At 31.1% G+C, this 24,324-nt stretch overlaps 1 protein-coding gene across 1 annotated transcript in view; it reads left to right on the top strand.

The window, feature by feature from the left end:
- LOC129227456 (CYFIP-related Rac1 interactor B-like) overlaps positions 1 to 21,590 on the top strand; it is a 38,211-nt gene extending 16,621 nt beyond the window's left edge. The window contains exons 5-10 of the mRNA XM_054862018.1: positions 1,032 to 1,168; positions 1,841 to 1,915; positions 4,591 to 4,793; positions 18,836 to 18,962; positions 19,906 to 19,976; positions 21,458 to 21,590. Of these exons, the coding sequence (XP_054717993.1) occupies positions 1,032 to 1,168; positions 1,841 to 1,915; positions 4,591 to 4,793; positions 18,836 to 18,962; positions 19,906 to 19,976; positions 21,458 to 21,521 (677 nt within the window). The 3' untranslated portion in view covers positions 21,522 to 21,590. The remainder of the gene's footprint in view (positions 1 to 1,031; positions 1,169 to 1,840; positions 1,916 to 4,590; positions 4,794 to 18,835; positions 18,963 to 19,905; positions 19,977 to 21,457) is intronic.
- The last annotated feature ends 2,734 nt before the right edge of the window (positions 21,591 to 24,324 follow it).

Below are 24,324 nucleotides of genomic sequence, written 5' to 3'. Positions count from 1 at the left end.
TGTACATAACTAATAATTTCCCAAAGTTATTTTAACTTGAGCAGAAATTTAAATGGTGAGCAGGCCCATCATTTCAGAATTTCCCGGGCAATCAACTCAATGAACATTATGCAGAAAATAAACTAAACATGAGGCAGTGAGAAATGAAGGGGACTTATTCAAGTTATGAGTAAAATGCTTTTAAACATAAGGTCCTATGTAGGCGTTCATTGAAAATTTTTCTACATCATGCTGTGCATGTACCAGGGCTACTAGTGCTAGCTCTTGCTTCAAGACAGAGGAGGGGTTCACCTATCATGTGTACTGGTTATCTCCAAAATTTTAATTTTGCCTCTTGCATCCCTTTGCTTCTCACTGCCTCATATAGAAACACATTTATTTCTCAGAAGCAGGGGATCATCAGCTCCCTCCTAACCATCCTAAATGAGGCCTGGTGGTGAGATTAATTCTCCTGTTTGCAGGGTGCTAAGACAGCAAAATTCACCAACCTCTCGCCAATTTATGGTGTGACTTCTGCTTCATTACTACTGGTTTATGTAGGAGTTTATCATTCATTGTGCCAAAAGATGTCTAGCCCCAAGTAAAATCTTACTCTATTTAATCAAAAATGTAAATGTGTTATACTTTGCATCCTAATGCAGAGCCAGATTAAGGCATGGACACAAAGGGCACGAGTAAAACAACTTATCAAGAAAATTCACTAGCTATTTAGCTCAGTGTTGACAATTGGATTAAATTGAAAATCCCCATACAATAGAGGGGGGGGGGAATAAAAGTGGTGGTGCCTAAAAGCAATATTACTTAATAGCTCATGTAGGTTAAGTTAAACCATGTTGAAAAATTAAAATATTAATTTCCGCCAGAAAAACACAATATATTTAGGTTGAGAAATGCTTTACAAATTTGAGCAGAAAGTACTTTTTACGCCTGCTTAAATTTACTTAAAATATTCAAACAACTTTCATGTAATGTAGAAAACTCAGAAACATTTGCAAATCTTCAAACACTAATGATTTTTTTTTCCTTTGTAGATACTGTAGTCCCTCGCATTTTGTGGGAACTCAGTTCTGGTCCTTTAACTCCCACAGAGCATCTGAAAATGCAACAAGCTCTTGTGAAGCAGTTTGCAGAAATCCTAGACTTTGTACTAACTTTTGATGATTTAAAAGTAATTTTTTTTTTCTCATTAAGTATTTAAATATATATATATGTTTTTGAAGACTTTTTGGTTGAAAACAGACATTGCTCAAGATATTTGTCACCTCCTTGATTTTTTACAATGCATTTAAATATCTGCGGGTTTTTAAGCACTGGGTGCACATTTAAGCTTGACAACAGGCAATATGACCAGAGACATACCTATTATTTATCAGGATTCTATTTGCTGAAGTATAAGCTTTTTAAGTCTTTAACAAAAATTGAAAATTATGCTTTTAGAGAATGTACCAGCTTTCTGCAGAGTACAAATCAATTTTTGTATTATTTTCATTTATAACTTTTTTGATTTTTCACCTGTGGGAAATATTAACTAAACAAGTTTTCTGCCAACTGATATTCTGCTTAGTTCTACTAAGAATAAATTTAAGTCTGGTTATGACTGGTTATGACTTTTAATGTTGTTTGAATTTTAGAATTTTGTGTAGTTTTAAAGAAATAAAAAATGTGCACTAAATGTTAATAAATTTAATGCAATAATTTTTTTTTTTTTTTCAAACAACATGAGATATTACTTCATTAAATTAATGCGTATTCGGCTGCTTCATATTTTCAAAGGGTGGCAATGTTTTTTCTTTTTTTAAATTTTTCCTATTCTAACTAGTATTTACTTTTGTTTGCATAGATGACGAATCCTGCAATACAGAATGATTTTAGTTATTATCGGAGGACAGTCAGTAGATTACGCTTGGCAAATCAAGTAAGTATTTGAGAAATTTTGTTTATCTTTGACCTTAACTTGTAATAGAAATAAACAGAGTTGTTTGGTTTGAACCACAGTTTAAACTAAATGTTTTTTTTATACCATGTGGTTTTTTTTTCAAAAAAGTTTTTTTTTTTTTTTTTGAAAATCTTCATTGTATTCCCCCCAATGTTTTAATTTCAAATGTTAAATTTTACATATTATTGCAAAGAGTAAAATCTAATTGCTGCAAAGTAACTATATAATAAACTTTGAAACTTATATTTTTTAAGGTAATGCAAGTTGAGTGTATATGAATTTTAACCCTAAAATATTTCCATCCCTGATAGACGATGGAGCCAGAGCAAGAAAAGAAAATATATAAAATTATGAAAACAGAAAATATATATGTAGCTCAGTTCTCTTATTAAAAAAAAAAATTATGCCAAATTTTCACCTTTCAACGAACTTTTTTTATCCCAACGTAATAAAAGAAGTCTCATGTATGAATGGTGAAAAAATCAATAAACATTCATTTTTGTCAGTCTTCATTAGTTAAATATCTTTAAAAAGTATTTTAAAACTAAGGCTTTTAATTATTTTTTTTCCTTGGATAAAAAATTGTATTTCTAAATGCATCCTAAACCAGGAGAAATATTTAAAAGTGAAAACATAATGATTTTTTAAAACCTACTTGTCCTGTTTCGATAATTGTTGTCACTGATACATTAGGTAAATAAATTACATGATTTATAACTTTTTTAAAAAAATCTTTAAGCAGGGTAAAAAAATCTTTTGATTTTTAAAGCTCTGTAATGTACAGGGCCGTATACAAGAGGCGGGGAAGGGAGAATCTTAGGGTTCACCCCCACCCCCGAAAAGTTTGGTTTGACATTTAAATGTTCATTTATATATAAAAATTTCCAAAAAATATTGTTCCAAAACTCAAGTGTCTTTCATCTGTATATTAATTACATAAAATGCTTTCATAACCCAACGACTTGAACATTAGCACAAATAGCGCTAAGCTCCACATGAAAGTTTTTAAACCCTCCCTCAAATTATTTTCTATTTACGACCTTGGTAATGTACATCAAACTTGTGATTCATTTGTAGATACTGCAAAATACTTTCCATGTTTAAGAATGTGATTTTAATTTTACTTTTTTTTTTTTTTTTTTTTTTTTTATAGCTATGAGGAAATTAAAACATTACCAGAATTTATTCTTGATTATTCATAATTAATATTGTCGGAACAATCACAGTAGATTCTTTCTTTGATTATTTATACCAAGGCCCATTTTCGTACTGTATTTTTTATAATAGTTAAAGATTTTCAAACAATATTCTCCTTTAGAAATCTCTATCTATGAGGAAAAAAAATTACAAGATTTTACTCTTTGTTATTTAATTAATTACGAAGAAATTAGGTAGAAATATGAACATTAAACATTCCTCAACAATTAATTGATAAAACCTTTATGATTTTCCTAAAATAAAATTGTTTTCCTTTACAAAAAGTAATGAAAACCAAATAAACCCGGTTTAAACCAAAAAAACCTGGTTTAAACTAAAAAAAGTTTTTTGGTTTTTTTTTATCAACCCTGAAAATAAAACTGATACACTAATATTTGGTAAATTAATCAAATCTCTTATAAATTTTTTCAAAAAAAAAAAAAAAGGACAAAAACTGTGCATCAATAACAATTCAAAGGTTTCAGTGTTTATAAATCAAAACAAAAGCGATGTACATGAAATCAAATTGATTTTAGAGATTAAAAATACATAGTGTTATACTGTAAAAAGGACTTTCTTGTTTGACAAATAACTTTAAGCTCTGTCAAATTACTCTATATTAACTTCATGCAATATGCTTTATAATAGTTGTAAGGAAAAAAATGTTTGAGTGTTTAAATTAAGTACACCAGCATGTTTTCTTCAAAACATATTCAAAGTCGGAAATTTGGTTCTTAGTTTTTAATCACTTTCTGTTGTTTTGTAAGTTGGGATTATTTTTTAAAATTTTTCAAACTTCAGTAGTAGGTAATTATGCTTTTAGGGTCTTTATCCACACCTCAAACTTTTTAGCAATATTTCATTTTATGATTGAACTCTTCAGTATTGAAAATTCTGTGCATTAAATCTCTAGTTTGCCAAATGTCATCCTCCATTCCACATGCACCTATTTTGCAAACTGCTTGATTTCTTTTCTTTTTTTTTTTTTTTTTTTTTTTGTAGGTAAACAAAACTAAATCCTGCGCTGATTTTAGCAATAGAAAGGTTTATTCTTAATCTCATTTATTTTTAAAGTGTTCTTTTTAGCTGTAACATTTTATTTAATGAAGTTGTCAAGAACCTAATTTTGATATTTATTAAACTTTGCTACTATGTTCTATTCTACAATGCTACAACTTTGCTACAATGTTCAGTCTTTGCTACTATGTTTGATTTTAATTATGTTGTGTAGTATGCGATGATTATTAGAAATTGATTTTATTGTAAATTAAATGATTGATTGTTTGAATTTGATTATTTGATTTTAAAATTTGACCATAAAAAATGTTAATGTTAAACAGCAAACCTGCATCGATTCATGTTACTTAATTTGTTACAAATATTTTAAATGATGTTTTTGAACATTTTAAAACAAAATTTAGTTTGCTTCAATCATAATAGGGTGTTTGCCTTTATAGGATCCATCAGAGGAAGAGTTAGAAGTTCCAAACGAGCTTGCGAATCATATGTCACTGTTTTATGCTCATGCTACACCTATGTTAAAAGTTTTAAGTGATGCCACAACAAGATTTGTTTCTGAAAATAAAGATTTGCCAATTGAAAATACTACTGAAACTTTGGGTACCATGGCTAAAGTCTGCCAGAGAATGGTTGAAAATCCGTAAGTGGATTTGAAATATTGTTAAATTCTAGTATATAAAATATTTTTTTTAATCTAGATACATAATATTTTCTTTCAGTTTTATTTCATGTTTAAATATAAAAGATTTCAAGGCATAAAAATACAGTCCAATAACACTACCCTGCGATGAAATTGTCTCTGAAGGTTAAAAGTTTTGAGGGTATCTTTAGTGTGTTAAAATCAAAGTCAAAGCCAAAACGTTCTTGTCATGTACCATTTATTTTCTAAAAGGGGGAAGGGAGGGGGTAAAATTTATTCAAAACGAAAAAAAAGGCCTCTTTTGTTATATATATATATATATATATATATATATATATACAGGGGTCTGGCCAGAGCAAATTTGGGTCCGTTAACGAACCCTTTACAAAAATCCGATTAAACAAAACGGACCTTTCACAAAAATCCAATCAACCAAAATGGACCTTTCACAAAATCCCGATCAACCAAAACGGACCCTTCACAAAATTCTGCTAAACAAAAACGGATCTTTCAAATTGTTTATTGAAAGAGCAAATCTCAAATTAAAATAATACAGCATATATCCTGTATAAAAAGCCTAATGTTTGGAACCTTTTTTAAAGTTAAATTAGAGGAATCAACTTATACAAAATCAGCTAATTTTGCAAAAGAAAAAAAAAATATCGTCACTCTTGTGATGCTCCTGCAAGCCATAAATAATTACTACAGCCAAATAAATATAATGAGTGTTGTTGGTTTCTTTGAAAGAAATTAACAGCTGAAAATCAAGTTTGGTTTATAATTTTGCTTGTTTGTTTTATGCAGCGGTGTTGTTGTAAACTTCTTTGATAAAGCGTCAACATTCTCTGAATAGGCATAGTAAGCACTTTTCTCCCCACTCATGATTTAATAATCAATAATATACAGCGAAATGAACTTAGAACTGCAAAGGATAGTAGGGGGGGAGTACTTTAAATAAACTCTTTTATTGACTTTTCTTTTTCTACAGATGCCTACATTTTTGAAAAACGCAATCTTTTTACATCCGATATAAGAATCATATTTTATTCTTTTTTCAAGCTAACTTTGCTTTATTAGGATGCAAATAAATGAAAAGTCTCTTTATTTTTGCAACGAGCTTATTTCAAGTTTTTAAAACGGAATTCCATTTTCTTTTTTGAGTCAATAATTAAAATGCTGAATTGATGGTTTATTTTTTATTTTATTTATTTATTTATTTATTTATTTATTTATTTATTTTTTTTTTTTTTTTTTTTTTTCAACTGTGTCCAGATATCAATGATATGTTTATCATAGGACTCGAGAATGCAATTCCAAAATAATTTTATCAAAAATATTTATTTTACCAGTCGTTTTTATACTTTTGATGCCTTCACTTTGAGCATTGCAATCTCTTTGCATCTGCTATGGGAATCTGATTTTTCGAATTTTCGATGTTTAGTACCCTTAGTTAAAAGGTAAACAAATAAAAAAAAATTTTTACATTTTTGTAAAAATCATGGAGTTTATAAGTTTTAAACGAAACTCTGTGCTCTTAAACAGTGTCTTGAGTTAACAAGTTAAATGCTGAACCCCTGACTGATTTTTTTTTTCTTACAGTTATTTTAAATACTATACAAATAACATTTCTAGTATAATTTAACATGATGTAGAGTGGTAGATAAATATTGATACTTGAGGGGTGCCTATCTCCCAGTGAACGATGCCTCCCCCCTCCCCAAATACTAGAAAAACGCTTAAGAATGATATTCTCAACAGAAAAGAGGGAAAACACTCAACTTTAAGTGTCAATGATGCAGTTTCCACCATCTCAAGTGTCTAAACTTTTGTTTTTACAAAAAAAAATTTTTTTTTGCAAAATTATTTGATTTTTCACAAAAAATGGACTTTGAAAAATCCTGGACAGACCCCTGATATATATATATATATATATATATATATATATATATATATATATATATATATATATATATATATATATATATATATATATATATATATATATATATATATGTGTGTGTGTGTAATATGAAAAATCCTTTGCTAGGCCTTTTCCATATTAAGTTCTGTTCACTTACATGTCAGCGCGTATGAGTCACAGATATTATTTATTACACACTTAAATGCTTCTCACACCATATATGGTTAGGTTCTGGGCTCAGATGAGATTCCCCTTAAAGTACCTACCAGACACTTTTTTTCCCTCCAGACTTAAGCCAGCCTCTGTCTGCGGTGCAAAGCCCAATAATATTTCGTTATCGCAATCTGCTCCTCCTATACAGATCACGTGAGATCACATGATCAAGGGATAATTATCTGTAATCTCTTAATGATATTCCCTATATAAAAATCGTGGCACAACTAAACAAGTTAGTTAAGAGAAGTTCCTGCTGCCATATTCCATGTAAAAATAAAGATGTGATTAGTGAATGTAGCTCTGTCCTCTTCCTACGTGGTAGATTATCACGCCACAACACTGCAACTTGCGAAAACAAGATTCGTAATAAGAACCGAGCGGCGGTTCTTACAAGCCGGTAGGATGATAAATGAGGGCAGAGCTGTAGCATTTTAAAATTTTTACAGCATTGAGTGATTTGCGTAAGATAATACCATGCTTCATCCGCAAGAGGATTTTTTGCTTCAAGACATCGAAACAGTATCGTTCGGAGTTAACCGCTAACAACAGTGAAACCACTTCAGAATATCCTAAGAAAGAAAAAGAAAGTTTTAAGTGCCAGATGGAGACCAGAGATCATTTCAGTGGAACTCCTGCGAAGATTTTTCCGAGTGTTGGTGCTCAGCGCATCTGTTGAATGTGTGTGTGTGACCCATCCAGGGTGCGAAAGCATCATTAGAATCCACTTGCTGGTGATAAATTGTGCCACCATATGGTTTACTGTGATGATCAGATGAAAGGGGCCTCGCTCGTTGAAAGTTCGATTTGCAAGGATCTCTTGTGTGTTTTTTTCCCTTTCGTTCAATTGAAATCTTGAGATCAGGCTGGTGATTCAGTTACATTTTTTTTTAGATTTCGGAATATGATACTTTTACTTTCTTGGAATAAGTATTTTCGTTCATATTGTGTTTTCTAGGGAAAGGTTTTCATGATCTCTTTGCATTAATTATGGTTAATATGTATAATATTTATCGGCCAAGCTCTTTAAAAGGCTCATGCCGTTATGGTAGTATTTTGTTTGGTTGCCAAAAATGTTTCATGTAATGTAAATGTGTTTTCTGTTCTGATTTAAAGTAAGATAGTCTCTTTTGTGGTACTATTTTTATATGTCTTTAATTTGTATCATTTGTTAAAATTTTACTAAGTAATTTGAATATGATTGTGGAAAGTAGAAGAAATGCTTTAAAGTTTGGTGAAATTAGAGATAATGATATTGCGTAGTGGCAAAACTAGTCAAAACCTTGAAATAGAAAATGACCCAGAAATAGTCCCTTCTAATAAAAATAATTCAAAAATGGAAAACAAAGAGTCAAATCGAAAAGATGCGGAAACTCAAGCTGAGGTACCGCCTGAATTAAACGTAAATAACACAGATGCGGAATGCCAAACTGTGACTGAGAGAATACAAGAACTAAATTTAGCCGGGATTTCTGGTTCTGAAAATGAAGCAAAACAAACAAATACGGGTAGTAATCCAGAAATCTTATTGTTTGAGCCAGAGTTGGGAATAAATTTTTCAGCTTGGTTAGCTCATTTTAACCAACAAACGAACCTAAATAAATTAAATGATAGCTGGAAGTTAAAAAAATTTCAGAAATTTATTCGCGGATCCGCCTTAAAAATCTATATTAATCAATGTTTGTGTTGCACTTCTTTTCGCGAGATAATAGACATTTTTGAGGAACATTATTTCACCCCGATGAGTAGTTTCACAGATTTCCAGAACTTGAGATTCTCGGGAAACGCCAAAGAATTATTCTCTTATTTCACTGAAAAAGTAGAACTGGGGAGGAAAATAAATCTCAGTAACAAACATATTCTAGAAGGGCTCTCAGATGGGTTACCGCAACAAATTAAACCTTTTCTGCTAATTAAAGACCCGCAAACTCCTACAGAATGGCTTCAAGTGGTCACTAAGATAATTAACGAGGTACCACACGAAATGTCAAAAAATGAATTTAAGACCAAGACACAACAACCAAGTGCTTATAGGGGACCTACCCAATTTTATCAAAACTGGGTACCGCGAAACCAAATGCAAAACAATTTTCGGCAAAACCCTAATTACGCTCACCAAAGTAGAAATAATTTTCCACGAAATAATTTTAGTCAACCACAGGACAAATGTGGTGTTTTAAACCAAAATAAGGAAAAGAACGTCCATAAAAAACAAACAACACATTATACACTGGAGCTACCTCCTAATCCTTGTAAATTCTGCGCACGACGAGGAATTATTAACGCATATCATTGGGGACAAACCTGCATAAATAAACCAAATACCTCGACGGTTGAACCATTACTAGAGTCCCCGAATAAGGATAAACAATTTAGGGAAGGAGAGGAAAATTCAAATGAAGCATGACAATTACTAGTTCCCGGGTATATAGAAGGCGAAATAATCTACAAAAGTGAAAAGAAATTATATAATGAAAATAAATTATATAATGAAGTGTACACTAAAAATAAAAGAAACTTGAATTTATTGCAAAAGATATGTTTAAATTTAGATACAGGATCAACCTTAAACATTATTCCTAGTGTGATTGCAAAAACATTAAATGTCTCAATTGAAGAAAAAACAATCGTGAACGTTAAGCAAACCCAGGGAATTCTGTCACTTAACCGAACATGCACACTCCACCTTAAAGTTGGTAATATCGTTAGACCGGTGGAATTTTTTATTCTAGACACCGATTTACCATATGCCATATTAGGTTTAAAGAGTTGCATTCGATTTCATTTAGTCATTGACTGTATGAGACGGGTCATTATGCAGGATTGGAAAAAACTGATCACTTTTTCTGAGACCGCGCTAAATGATTTGTCTTTGCACATTTTGCCTGAAATCAAGGTTAAGGACAGTGAAAATAATGATCCTGGAAATGAAAATACTAAATTGAAGAAAAGTAAGCGTAGAAAAAGAGTTAACAAAACTAAAAAGAAAAAATGTTTTGAGGAAAATCGAATTGAAAATAGCATAAAAAAGGCAATTAATAGCACCAGTAATCAAGAAGGAGAAAAAAAGAAAATTTGGAGAAGCGAAATAAATGATCCTCTTCATTTTTCTAAGGTTTCCGTGTTGGATTGCGGGGGTGGAGGCCTACGCTCACGTCAGTCAATCAACGGGGAATCGGAAAACGGAGAAAATGCGGATCTGAAGGAAATGCTCCAAAATTATGACGATATATTTTCGATAAATAAGTATGATGTTGGAACTATTAGAATTGAACCACAACGGGTAAGGTTAACATCAGACTTACCGGTGACATTAAGGGCATATAAAACGTCCCCTAAACAACAGGAAGAAATTGACAATCAAATTCGAGAATTGCTAAAAGCAAAAATAATAAAAGAGAGCTCAAGTCCTTATAGTGCACCTGTTACACTAGTTTTTAAAAAAGACGAAAATAAAAAAAGTCGATTATGCATAGACTACAGGAAATTGAACCAAATTACAAAATCAGATGCAGAACCATTGCCGTTAATAGAAACACTCATAGATAAATTAGGAAAAAGCCGATATTTCTCAAAATTAGACATGGCGTCGGGATATTGGCATATACCCGTACATCCCCAAGATACAGAAAAGCTTGCATTTGTCACTAACAGTGGCCGATATATGAGTGGAATAAATTACCGTTTGGTTGGAAAAATTCCGGAAGTATTTTCCAGAGAACTCTGCGCCGAATTCTGACAAAACAAAAAATTAAATTTGCAACTAACTATTTTGATGATATAATTATTTTTTCTGAGACTCTTACAGAACATTTAAATCACCTTAAACAAATCTTTGAAATGTGCAGGACAGAAAACATTAAGCTAAAAGCTTCTAAATGCTCTTTTTTACAGACAAAAATCGAATTTTTAGGTTATAAAATTTGTAATGGAATTGTTACCCCAGATAATAGTAATATTGAAGCTATTAAAAAATTTCAACCACCAACCAATGTCAAATCTCTTCAAAGATTTTTGGGGTCAATAAATGTGTACCACAAATTTATAAACAAGTATGCGACTATTAGAAATCCATTAAATCGTTTGCTGAAAAAAGACACAACTTGGCAATGGACAGATGAGTGCCAGGAAGCGTTTGAAGTTTTGAAAAATTCATTAATTTGTAAACCTATTTTAAAAATATTTGATCCCAGCAAAGAATGCCATATTTGTGTTGACGCGAGTCAAACTGGTGTGGGAGCAGTACTGAAACAGCCTGATGATTCTGGTACCTTACATCCTATAGCTTTCCATTCCCGCTCTTTAAAGGATTATGAAAAAAATTATGGAATTACGGAGCTGGAATGTCTGGCTGTAGTCGATTCTTTGAACAAATTTCATCACTATCTTTTTGGTCGAAAAATTACCATACATACTGATCACGCCTCGTTAGTTTGGCTCAAAATGTAAAAAATTTAAAAGGACGTTTGTTCCGATGGTCCTTGTTATTAAGCATGTATGACTATGATATTAGGTACACGAAAGGTACCATGAATTTTGAGGCTGATATGCTCTCTAGAAACATACCTAAAAGTAATCTAAAAGAGGAAGATGCAGTAGCAGTTACTGGAACCCAAGCTTCACATCTACTGCAATTGGAGGAAATTAAAGAGGCTCAAAAAAATGACAATTTAACAGGTAATTTCATTGAAATTAATAATATTTTATGCCTGCGTAGAAAGGGTTTTACAAGAATTGTTGTTCCATTCTCCTTAAGATATAAACTGCTCAAAACTGTCCATGAAAAATTTGGACATCCAGGAATTCAAAAAACAATTAATTTACTTACGCCTGTTTACTATTGGCAAAATATAACAATAGACATAACTAATTTTAACAAGCATTGTCATACGTGTCAGGTAAATAAAAAACCTCGACAAAAAAGATTTGGCCTGCTACAATCCATGCCTCCGGTTGAAAAAGCATTTGATCTTGTTGCAGTAGATAGTGTAGCTGGTTTCAATTACTACAATTCCACTAAAAAGTATATGACATTAATCATTGACCATCATTCAAGATATATGTGGTCTTTTGCGTCAAAGTCAATTACTTCTGAAACATACATTAACTTTCTCAAGCAAGTCTTCAGCGTACAAGTGCCTAAAAGTATTTTGAGTGATAAGAATCTGGCATTTACGTCTTCCCATTTTAAGAAGTTTCTAAAGCACAATAAAATTAAACAATTGTTAACTACAGCACACAGACCAGAATGTAATGGCAAAGTGGAAAGACTAAACCAAACAATTGTCACTTGATTAAAGTGTAAAGTAAATGAAACTTCTAAAAAAGTTCCTTGGCCTAAATTACTGGAGCAGGTGACTCAAGAATACAACTTGACTCCACACTCAGTAACAAAGTTTCCTCCTTCATATTTAATGTATGGTATTGTACCTTTTGAAAATCCAATAAAAGAAGACATATATCCTCCGGTCGAACAAGCAAGGAAATTGGCAGTTGAAAGAACTAAAGAATACCACGAAAGAAATAAGATATACTACGATGCAAGATTTGTGGACAAAACTTTTAACACAAATGACACTGTCATATATGAAGAATTCAAATACCCTAATTCTCGAAAACTGTCTCAACCATTCAGTGGACCATATAAAATTCTTCAAAAAATTTCAGATGTTAATTATGAAATTAACAAACCGAATGCGCATACCAAAGAAAAAACACAAACAGTTCATATATCTAAACTGAGGAAATATAATGTACCGAGCAACTTCAAGCTATCTCACGAGTGAAATGATATTATTGTTCATCGTTGAGCTAAAAGAAGAAAGAATGTTGAGTACATATGTTGAACTATGTAAAGAACTTACAAAAAGTATTGAGTGTTACATAATTTTACCTCAAACTACAATGTCATTTTAATTGTACTGTGTTTTTATAACTTTAGTGTTATTGTATATGTAATGTGTATAATGTTATAACATTTCAGATTGAAGAAAAAAAAAAAGGAAAAAGGTTGCAGATAATTTCCCGTCTTCATTTTTTTTTCTTCTTCAATCCTGTCGTATTCTTTGGGGGAGGGGGGATGTAATATGAAAAATCCTTTGCTAGGCCTTTTCCATATTAAGTTCTGTTCACTTACATGTCAACGCGTATGAGTCACAGATATTATTTATTACACACTTAAATGCTTCTCACACCATATATGGTTAGGTTCTGGGCTCAGATGAGATTCCCCTTAAAGTACCTACCAGACACTTTTTTTCCCTCCAGACTTAAGCCAGCCTCTGTCTGCGGTGCAAAGCCCAATAATATTTCATTATCGCAATCTGCTCCTCCTATACAGATCACGTGAGATCACATGATCAAGGGATAATTATCTGTAATCTCTTAATGATATTCCCTATATAAAAATCGTGGCACAACTAAACAAGTTAGTTAAGAGAAGTTCCTGCTGCCATATTCCATGTAAAAATAAAGATGTGATTAGTGAATGTAGCTCTGTCCTCTTCCTACGTGGTAGATTATCACGCCACAAAACTGCAACTTGCGAAAACAAGATTCGTAATAAGAACCGAGCGGCGGTTCTTACACATATATATATATATATATATATGTGTGTAAGAACCGCCGCTCGGTTCTTATTACGAATCTTGTTTTCGCAAGTTGCAGTTTTGTGGCGTGATAAACTACCACGTGATAATCTACCACGTAGGAAGAGGACAGAGCTACATTCACTAATCACATCTTTATTTTTACATGGAATATGACAGCAGGAACTTCTCTTAACTAACCCCCTGTTTAGTTGTGCCACGATTTTTATATAGGGAATATCATTAAAAGGTTACAGATAATTATCCCTCGATCATGTGATCGCACGTGATCTATATAGGAGGAGCAGATTGCAATAACGAAATATTATTGGGCTTTGCACCGCAGACAGAGGCTGGCTTAAGTCTGGAGGGAAAAAAAGTGTCTGGTAGGTACTTTAAGGGGAATCTCATCTGAGCCCACAACATAGCCATATATGGTGTGAGAAGCATTTAAGTGTGTAATAAATAATGTCTGTGACTCATACGCGCTGACATATAAGTGAACAGAACTTAATATGGAAAAGGCCTAGCAAAGGATTTTTCATATTACATATATATATATATATATAGTTAATAAACAGTCAAACTCTGACATAACAAGACTGTCAGATCCAAATCTTTAGGGGTGTTATATCCAGTTTGACGATGGATCGAATGGTATAAAGTGTAAGATATCACATACGTGTAGAATAGTGATATTGAAAAATTTGATCAAATTATATTAATTTATAGGTTTAAAAGGTTTTCAAAAAAAAAATTCAAAGCTCCAACATTATACATTTTATCTTAACTACTTGTTCTAAAGTAAAAAATATATTAAAAAGCTACCTTGACTTCTTTTGTTTAAAATAACTATTTTTACGTCCTTTTTTAATGCAAGAAGGTTGTTCCGCATTTTTGTAACCATCACATTTTTTTCTTCACGTTTTATTAGTTTCTAAATGCATTCTTTTGCATCTTCAGATTTGATGCTCTCACTTCTGCATTTCTCGGATTCTCTTTCAGATGTATGGGTATTTGAATAGGAAATTGTTACTTCTCAATAATTTCTTCATGAGTCATGTCTTCAAAAGTTGAAATTGATTTGTTGACATCAATGTATTTACTTGCTGTTAGAGTATGTTGCAAAAAAAACTTAATTTGTCAATGCTGAATATCTCATTTCTGCGTTACTTTATATACAACGCTTTTCACCTTCAACAAAACCCTCATGTCTGCAACAATTTATAAGAGTTTCTGATGTAATTTCATCTTATGAACCTATTTAGCTAAAGGCGTTTTAAAAAGGGTAAGGGTGTGTGAAATCAAGTTCTGGTGTGAAAAGTGCATTAGCATGAAAACAAAGTAATGGACCCTTTGTTTTCAATTGCTGATCAAGTTTCTCTTTACAATAAAGCAGTACTTCTCAACCTGTGGTCCATATATGGCTCGTTTGGAGGGGGGGGCCTTTCCCCCTCACTTTTCAGAGTTAAAAAATAATAATCGATTGAAAAATGATTTTTTTACAGGATGGAATGATTCATTTCACGAAAGTGAAAATGGAAAGTTCCAAATAAATGGACTCTTTTCATCTTGATTCTTATGAATAGAACTGTGAAATAGAATGGGAAAGTCTACAATAGCCATCTGCCCCCATTTTTGATGCCATATTCCACATTTTTAGGTGTAATTATGTTAAAAAATAGTAGGGATGACGTTCAAAGAATAAAATTATTATTTTTTCTTTACAGAGCCATTTCCAGTTGCAGTTTTGAAGTCGAGTTTTTTTTTTTTTTTTTCTTCTTTTTTTTAATGAAATAATTTATAATATTTACTAGCTGACCCAGCCACGCGTTGCTGTGGCAAAGAAGTTGGATTAAAATAAACTTGAACTCATTATTTTGATAGAGTCAAATAAATATTTTTAATAGAGCTTAAAATAGTATAGCCGATTTTATAACATATGAGATTGATAATGGGCGTTATTCAATTTAAAAACGATTCCTAAATGTTCCTGGAAAATTATGGGCAGCTGATGTGGCCAATTTCTGCCAGTATCATGTCAAGCCAAAACCCGGAAAGTTTTCCGATAAAAGTTAATAACCTTCCTGAAATCATCTCGGAAGCCTCTTGAAAAATTCGAAGATCTTCCCGTTTGAAGTTTGTTGTGTTTCTGGAACTTTAGTGTAAACTTAGGAAGGGATACAAAAAAAAAGCTTAGCACCTTTCTGATTTATTAAGGAACTTCTATAAGCAGTAATGCAAACATAGCCAAAGCTTAGCCAGAACTGCAAGCAATTATCGAAAATTTTTACTCAGTAACGTTTCGGATTTGTTTTTTTTTTTTTTTTTTTTTTTTTTTTTTACCGTGCAGGCTGAAGAAAGTACTTATTGAATTCAATACGTACTAACTAAATTTTCTATGGAAAAAGCACTATACTTACGCTTAGTAAATTTTGTAAGTCTAACTTCCGCAAAAAAAAAAAAACTTGAAAGTGATAGTAAATATCGAAACTGATTGTAAAATAACCGAATGTAGAAACTAAGCGTAAACCACCATACACTTTTAGATTCTACACTACATTTTATTCACATTAGCTTTCTCTATAGTTTGTAATCAATAACTTCTTTACAAAATACACTAACTAAATTAAAAATGTATAAAAATTAAATTTTTTCAATGAAGTAGATAACATGGACTTCGAACTATTGTTTCTATTATTTGAAAACTGAAAACTGTCTAAGCACTAAGTTGTGCACAATGTTCTTGATCAACCAGTCTTTTGCTAATACGAAAAGTATGATAACTTTCCACGTGTGAGTAGGCAATATTTCGTTGCCCATAAGAGAAATATTTATGGTTCAAGAACAAATCGAAAGAAGACATTTTTTGTTCTTTAAATCTATTTATGGTCTTTGCAAAAGCTAAACGAATCAAAAATTGAAGCCTTTCAAATGTGTTTGAAAATTATGACGCTAATAATGGATTACGTGGCAACACAAACATTTCTCCTTTAAACTTTTCCGACAAATATTGTTGACTTTTAATGCAGAAACGTGTACCGTTGCGTAATTTAGGTGGGTTTAAATCGCGAAAAAGAATAAATTGTTGAGCCAATTTTCAACCGGAAATCGTGTCGACGCATTCCTGGTGTATCCAGGGAATTTAAAAATTCATTTGGAGTGTTTACTGCTTTGTTTTCATCGACAACTTGTTCAGCATCAATGGAGAGCTTTTTTTTAAAGCCGTCAGTAATGGCTCATTATTCGCAATAATTGTAGCTAAGACAGAGTCATTGCTCTGTTGTTATACGTTGCAAATCAGTGTTAACTAAGTCGGTGGCCCAACTATCAAGTGACGGCATATCATAATAACTAAGTGGCAAATTTGAAATTGAAACGCAAAAACCTTCAGTTAAAACTAAAGCTTCATATTCATCTCTGGTGTAAAATCTGGATTTGGACATTTGTGTGTTTGTTAAACTTTATGAAATACGTCTTCAAACGTGAAAGTAATATAGTTTCTCCTTAAAAAATAATGATTGTGTTGGATAGTATGTCGTCAAAATTGTTTTAAACAGTTGACGAATACTGTTTCTCCTTATGTCAAACCTGCATTAGAAAGTGTCAACTCCCAATGACTTTGTGCTACCAATAAATACAACTTACGACATGCATCAGGATATGTATTTGACAGTCGACAATTGACGATCCACAAATATTCCTGTCTGTTCGGGAATGTTTACCGAAAACAAAACTGCTACAAAACCAGCACGATTACAGAGGCAATTATGATTTTTAAAAAATTAAATTTATCTGGAAATAGACTCTCAATTAGTTCACTTTTCGTCTCAACGGCAGTGCAGAAATTGTCTGGCTATTTGTTGTACTGTATATTTTGATACAGTTCAATTTCACCGTTTCCAATACTCAGCAATTGCTTAGAAAATACTTGTGCGATTAGATTATTTTGCGTTTATACTCGCATGTTCATGGCCAATCGCATTATCTCGTCATTACGCTATAAAAAACGTTTTTTTTTAAACGTGCGTTGATTTCATAACTGGTAATGTCTGCCGGAAGTCCCCAGACAGTATTCAGACAATTTCGCCTAAAAGTTTATCGTTGCCATTCAAATCTTGCATAATCCTATGATGTGCTTCGAATGAATGCTTTTACTCATGAGCCTTAGTACACTCATCCCAAATTATAATTTCACTCTCTTGCAACACTACAGCCATACCACGTCTTTTTTTTCTTTATTGTACACATTGTGTTTTGTTTGTTATGAATATCTAATAGGCAACTTTAAAGCTGAATGTGCTGTTCGTGTACCATCTAAAAAAAGTAGCAGCAATGCCTGACAATGCAATTGTCACTGCAATTTTCTGTTACGAATGTATCTTTGCAAGAATTAATGATATTAAAAATTTCCTGGGGAACAAAATAAAGAAAATAATTGTTTTCCCCTTAAATTCATTAACTTTCCTGAAATAAACCTGGAATATTTTTGAAGAATTCAGTAGTCTTCTTGGTTAAAAAGGCAGTTATAATTCTGGCACCTGCAGAGAAGCCTAACGCAGGATTAATATAATAGCCTGGAACCTTCCTGCTTTTCTAAGAAAGCTCTCAAAGCATTAATACACGCATTGCCAACGCGAAGACAGACTCTCAAGCAAGTAGCTCAAATGTAGTTCCTCTGCAACTCTTGCAAAGCTTCGTGATCCAGATAACTTTTTGCACTCATTGGGTGTTGAGTCAATCTGGAAAAAACGCAATCACTCCGAAACCGATACACCTATTAAGTACGTTTAGTTAATCTTGATACTGGTGGAGAAAATACTTTTCACAACGGTGTGAAATCTGCAATTTGTAGCAATTCAAGGAAACGTTTTGAAAAATATAGTTGAATTTCTCAGGAAGTAAATAATAACCTGTAATATCCCGAAACGTTATATGGAAATTCTAAGCAACATCTCTGAGCTTTTTTTATCATGGTGTTTTTAGCAGTAAGTCATACGATGTTAGAGTTTTATCGATTAATTAACTTACACCGCCATCTATTAAGAATTTTTAGAACTAAACAATTAATTCACACTATTATTGCATAATTAATATGAAATTTGCAGTAAAAAATTATAAAAACTATCCTATTTTTAAGTTGGACCAAATGACACATTGATATGAAATTTGAGAAAAATCGGTTGAGTAATTTCGGAGTTTACCCCGAACAAACATCGTGACACGAGATTTATATATATATATATATATATATATATATATAGATGTAGAATAATAATAACTGTGCTATAACTGAAATATATATATATTTTGTGTTACAGGGAATTTTGTTCAAGATTTCACAAAGAAGACACCATACTATTTGTTTTAAGAGTTATGGTTGGCCTAATAATTTTATATGATCATGTACACCCCATAGGAGCTTTTAGTCGAAATGCCCACATTGATGTATGTATTTCTGCATTTCCTTTTTTCATTAGTTTTTTCAATATGATTATGTTATACATAAATGTTTTTCTCATATAGTTGTTAAAAGCTATGTTCATTATTATTTTATTGTAAAATTTTCAAAATGAAAGAAATATTCTTAGATTTAAATGGACAAATTATTCATTGTATTTTTTTAATTATTATTAATATTTATTTTTTTTATTGAAAGAAATTCTTTTATTTGAATAATTGCAAGTATTTTAACTTATATTTCAAAGTTTTAGAAAATAATTTGTTTTTGAACTTTGTTTTTGCTAATCCAAAATCTATGAAAATCATTGCAAGACCTTTTAGTGATATAGACCCCTTTGTCTATTTTCATTGCAAAGTTGCTTTTTTCATTGCATTGCCTCCTCTCTCCCCCCTTTTCTTTAATGATGCATGAGAAAAATATTAAGATTTTTGGATTTTTTTTTTATTTTAAATATTATTATTATTATTTTGAGATTAGCTTTGCAAAGTGCTGAAAGCCTCGCTATTGTTTTATTTTTGGGCTTTTTCCTTTTAGCAGTTGATGTGTATGTTAATAAAGTATAACAAAATTTTTATGTGGATGCCTCAGTTGCCAAATCGATTAACTCCACTTTCTAAAAAAATCCTCGTATCTGCTTCATAGTGCTTTGTCAATGCTTAGCATGTGAATTTATATTAAAGTTTTGGTTCAGTACATTTCTGACCGTGTTATGGCAGAAAATGTAACACAAGGGGCTATTAACTCTTATGTATAACTCAATCTTCTTCATATTTTTTCTCTACATTTTGTTTTATGGAGTTAAACAATTTGGCAAGTGAGGCATCCATGTGGATTTTTTTTTTTTTTTTTTTTTTTTTGTATATTTTAAGTTTATGAAAAGCAAGCAACAACCCTCACATTTTGAACTAATTTTTTGCAAAACTTTAGGTGAAAGGTTGTATAAAAGTCCTCAAAGATCAGTCTCCAAATGTTGTGGAAGGTCTGCTGAATGCTTTAAGGTACTTTTTTAAATACACTACTAGCCAGAAGATATATTTTTTAATCATTGTCACATTTTCATGATTTACTTACTTGTCTTAAAGAAGTCACTGCTTTTCTCTGAACAAAAAGAAAAAAAAAATCTTTAGAATTTTTATCTGGAAAAACAAGAACAGATAGTAGAAAACCAATTCTTTCTAATAATTGCAATGTTGATTGTGTGAATTGTTATGTGTTTCTCATTACATCATTTTTAAATGCTTTATCTTTTTGACTAAGCTAAAACTACCGTGTCTTGATAAACTAACATTTCAAATTATACTGATTGCTAAGATCAATCATTATAATATGAAATGTTAATTTCATATCATAGTTAACTCACATTTCATACTATAGTGATTTGGGATTCGGATACACTCAAACCTGTTTTTGTGTGGTAAATGGGGACCAAATAAAAGAAATTTGCTCAAAATTATTCTATTTGGCAATCATTTTAAATTAAGTTAATCAATTAAGTCCCAATTTGATTGAAATTTGTCATATACTGCACAAAAAAAAAAGACAGCACAAAAACAGGTTTGAGTGTATAGTGATTCAGATTATAGTGGCAATAATTGGATTCAAATAGAAATTAAATATAAACTGCAGTATATTATTTTGTATGCAAATAATTTCATACTGCTGAAATACACTGTTCAAAAGACGAGGTTGCCGTGCCACAGGGAAACCGGAACAAGCAGGAAAAATACACAAAATTCAAAAATTAACCAAAAAAACGGGAAATCCAAGGAATTTTGAAAGTTTCCTAAAGTAACAAGGAAAGGGCAGGGAATTTTCCTCTATTTTCTGATACAGCAAAAATCAATACCAAACTTATGAAATGAATAAAAAAAAAAAATGCTGTCATTTTTTTTTTTTTTTTTTTTTTTTTTTGTTAAAGTTAATATTAAAATGTCTATCCCAAATCAAAAATTATTTAATGTAACTATGTTTTATTTGAAAGCACTTTGAATTTTATGCTAATTTATTTTACAGAGCATAGATAAGTCAGTTAAATCTTTATTGTTCTGCTTGACTTTTGCAATTTATATCTTATAAGGGCCTAGTAAAAACTAAGTTTTACTTTTTTTTCCTGTGAAGTTAATTTTAAATATTCAGTATCCACACTGGTATTTCAATTTTAATGAATTCTTTACTTCCTCTTATTTTTATTTGTTTGTTCATTTTTTTTTTCCTGTGATGAAGCTATCAGGATATTTAAGTTCTTGTACAACTATTAGTGTTTGCTTGTTGTTTGTAATGCTCCATTTTCATACAGGAAAAACACAGTTAATCCCCCCCCCCCCGAACTGTGTGGTAAGTCTGAAAAAGTATTGAGGCATTATTAAAAGTGGTTTATTTTTATTTTATTTAAAACATTTCAATTTTTTGTTTAAATTGATAATAATTTGTTAAAAGCATGCATGCTCACCATTGTTGATTTTATTGTATTCTGTTATAGGTATACTACTAAGCATTTGAATGATGAAACAACACCTCGTCACATAAAGAGCTTACTAGTGTAGTTTGGCTGATGGAGAATTTTTCTTTTTTATTTCGTATATTTTTCCATTTTGCATTTTATTACGTACATGGTAAGAAATATCAAACATGAGGCAATAATGTCAATAAGTTGTTTCTATTTTTAATTTTTTTACTTATTTTTGTGTTTTGTAGAAAACATTTTTGCACTCTTTGAAGTAGAAGATCATCGTATTTTTTATTGAACCATTGTAATCTATAAAGTTAAAAAAAATTATCTACTTACAAATTGCATCAGTAGGCATTTTAATCATGTGAAAAAATTATATCAAGAGTATTTTTGGCATTTTCCAGCTTTTTTTAAATCAATTGTTTTGTTTTTTTTAAATCTTGTTTTCATTGTTATTCATTTAGTTTTTTAAACATCATCTCAACTGTAAAAAGCTTTTTATTGTGTGATTAAATAATAGAGCTGCAAAAGCAAATTGTTGTGAGGAACATTGTTTTCAGAGCTTTTATTTGTTTTTAAATTTTAAAGATGTTTATTTTAGGTATGTTGCAAATTGATTTGTTTTAGGCCATCTCAAGGCATAGTTTTCTTGTATTTTAACTAATTTAGATTGGTATTTATATAGTTGACAATTTGTTATTCTTTCAAATTTTATTTATTTGATATGGAATTTTAAAGATATTGTAATCATAAATATTTATGAAGAAAAAAACTTTAAGGTATCCTATACCATTCTAGTCTATGAAATTGATTCTGGTATTATGCAAGTAACCCAATGTGCTCTTATCGATGTTAGATCATTGTATATTGTTAAAACTGAAATGCATTTAAATGCATTCGTAAACACACCGGTGATGAGGTTGAAAACGTTTTATTAAAGTTTGTGTAAAACTATTTCCATAGTATTGGAAGAAATTTTAATCACGTGTTAATTTATTTCTGCTATGTGTACAAAAGTTTATAAACATTTTTACATGTATATTCATTTCCAACTATGCGAGTCCAATGCTGGATGACATTCTCTAGCCTTTTTCCAATTACTGCACTCTGATGTCAGTGGCAAATCTAGGGAGAGCAAGCAGGGGCCCTTGCCCTGGGCTGCATTTTTTTGGGGAAGGGGATGCAAATTTACCATTTTTCTGTGTGTTTTTCATTGAAACTATAAGTAAAAACTTGAACGGACATGGCAGAGGGCGGCAGTTTCAAGTTTTTGCCTCAGGTTGGAAAAATCCAAGATCTGGACCTATGTGCTTTTGATTTCCAAATTTCTTAGTTCCTCTGACAACTTTTACTGTAGCGGGCTGTTTTGGGTACAAGATATCTAAAGCTGCAATTGCTATCCTTTCTTAGAGCTTGAACTCTATTGCTATTTTTTACTCTTTGCACTATAATTCCTCCCCTAGTTTGGTTTTTTATCCACTATATTTTGTTTCATTCCCCCTAACTTCCCTGCTAACATCTTGGTACATTACTGTGTATCCTGAGACAGTTGTGCTGCGCTATCCAGTCCACATTTCCACTCTATACGTTAATGCTAGTCAGGATCGCTGTAAACTTTATGGGGCTTTGAGAAAAAGCAGACTTTCAGGAACTCATGCACTACCCAGAAGTCTCTCCCCTTGGTTGACTTTTTCTGAAAGTATCGGGCCCAGAAATTAGTCCTTGCTCCCCTCTGTTCTCCATAGCGCTGGTGCTAGTGCAATGCACTGATTAAAACTTTTTTTTAAATATGTACCTATGAGACTTACTTTTTGTAAAAAAAGACAATTTCCATTTTTTTTTTTTTTTTTTTTTTTTTTTGATACACCCTTCCCATTTTTTTTCAGTAAATTTAGACAAAACTTTATTTCAAAATAAGTCCTCCTTTTAGTACATTTATATATTACATTTAACATAGAATAGGACAATAATATACCAATGCTATGGATGTATAACTGTTGGCATTTTACTTCTAAATATTTTTGTTGGTCTTATTTGTGTTTAAAGTGCTAATGTTAAAATTTGTAATTAGTGTAGTTGATATTTGTACTACTATATCTAGTTAGAATATAATGTGCAAGTCTTTAACTGTTATTTGATGCATTCTTATTGAAAGACAAGTGAGATATTTCAGTATTAACTTCAGTATTATTTAATTAAGTATTTATGTGTTTGACATAAGATTTGTTCTGAGTTTGCAATTGTACAAAACGTAAACAGCATTTCAAACCACTGAGATTTTTTGCACTTGCTCTATTTCCAAAATGGGTTCTTGAATATTTAACTGTAAAGGAGAAATAAGCTTTAAAGAGAAATGAATATTTTTGCAAGTGAGTAGAATGCTTTGGTGAAAACATGTTTATCTTCTACAAAGCTACAGCTCATGAAATAAATTATTAGATCATTTAAGGTATAAGTACACATTATTATGTAAAACAGCATGCTTTAAATCTTTTGATTTATAAGTAACTAAATTGTTTACTTTTAGGAAGAAACTGCTATCAAAGTTAAATTCTTGGTAGCTCAATATGACTAGAAACAGCTTTATTCTAACTCTGAGTCTTAATTCATTTTATTTTTCCTTAGAAAAATTTTGTCTTTTCAGACATTTTTTGTGACAATCATTTAGTTGCGCCTTTTAAGCCTTTATTTCAGTCAAGAAAAAATGGGAGATAAGTTTTTTTATTCCATAACTAAACTTCCACATTTTCATATTTGAGCAATATCAAAAATTTGCAAAATTGTTTGAATCATAATATATTTTTCTTTACATCTTATTGTGTTGAAATCACAACAAAGCTTAAGAATTTGCTACTAAACAATCTAGATATTTTTAAAAATTGAATTTGAAAACAGCA

Source organism: Uloborus diversus, chromosome 8 (assembly GCF_026930045.1).
Source record: "Uloborus diversus isolate 005 chromosome 8, Udiv.v.3.1, whole genome shotgun sequence".
Taxonomy (NCBI): Eukaryota; Metazoa; Arthropoda; class Arachnida; order Araneae; family Uloboridae; genus Uloborus; species Uloborus diversus.
Note: the sequence above shows the minus strand (reverse complement) of the source record. Positions and strands in the feature narration are given on the sequence as shown.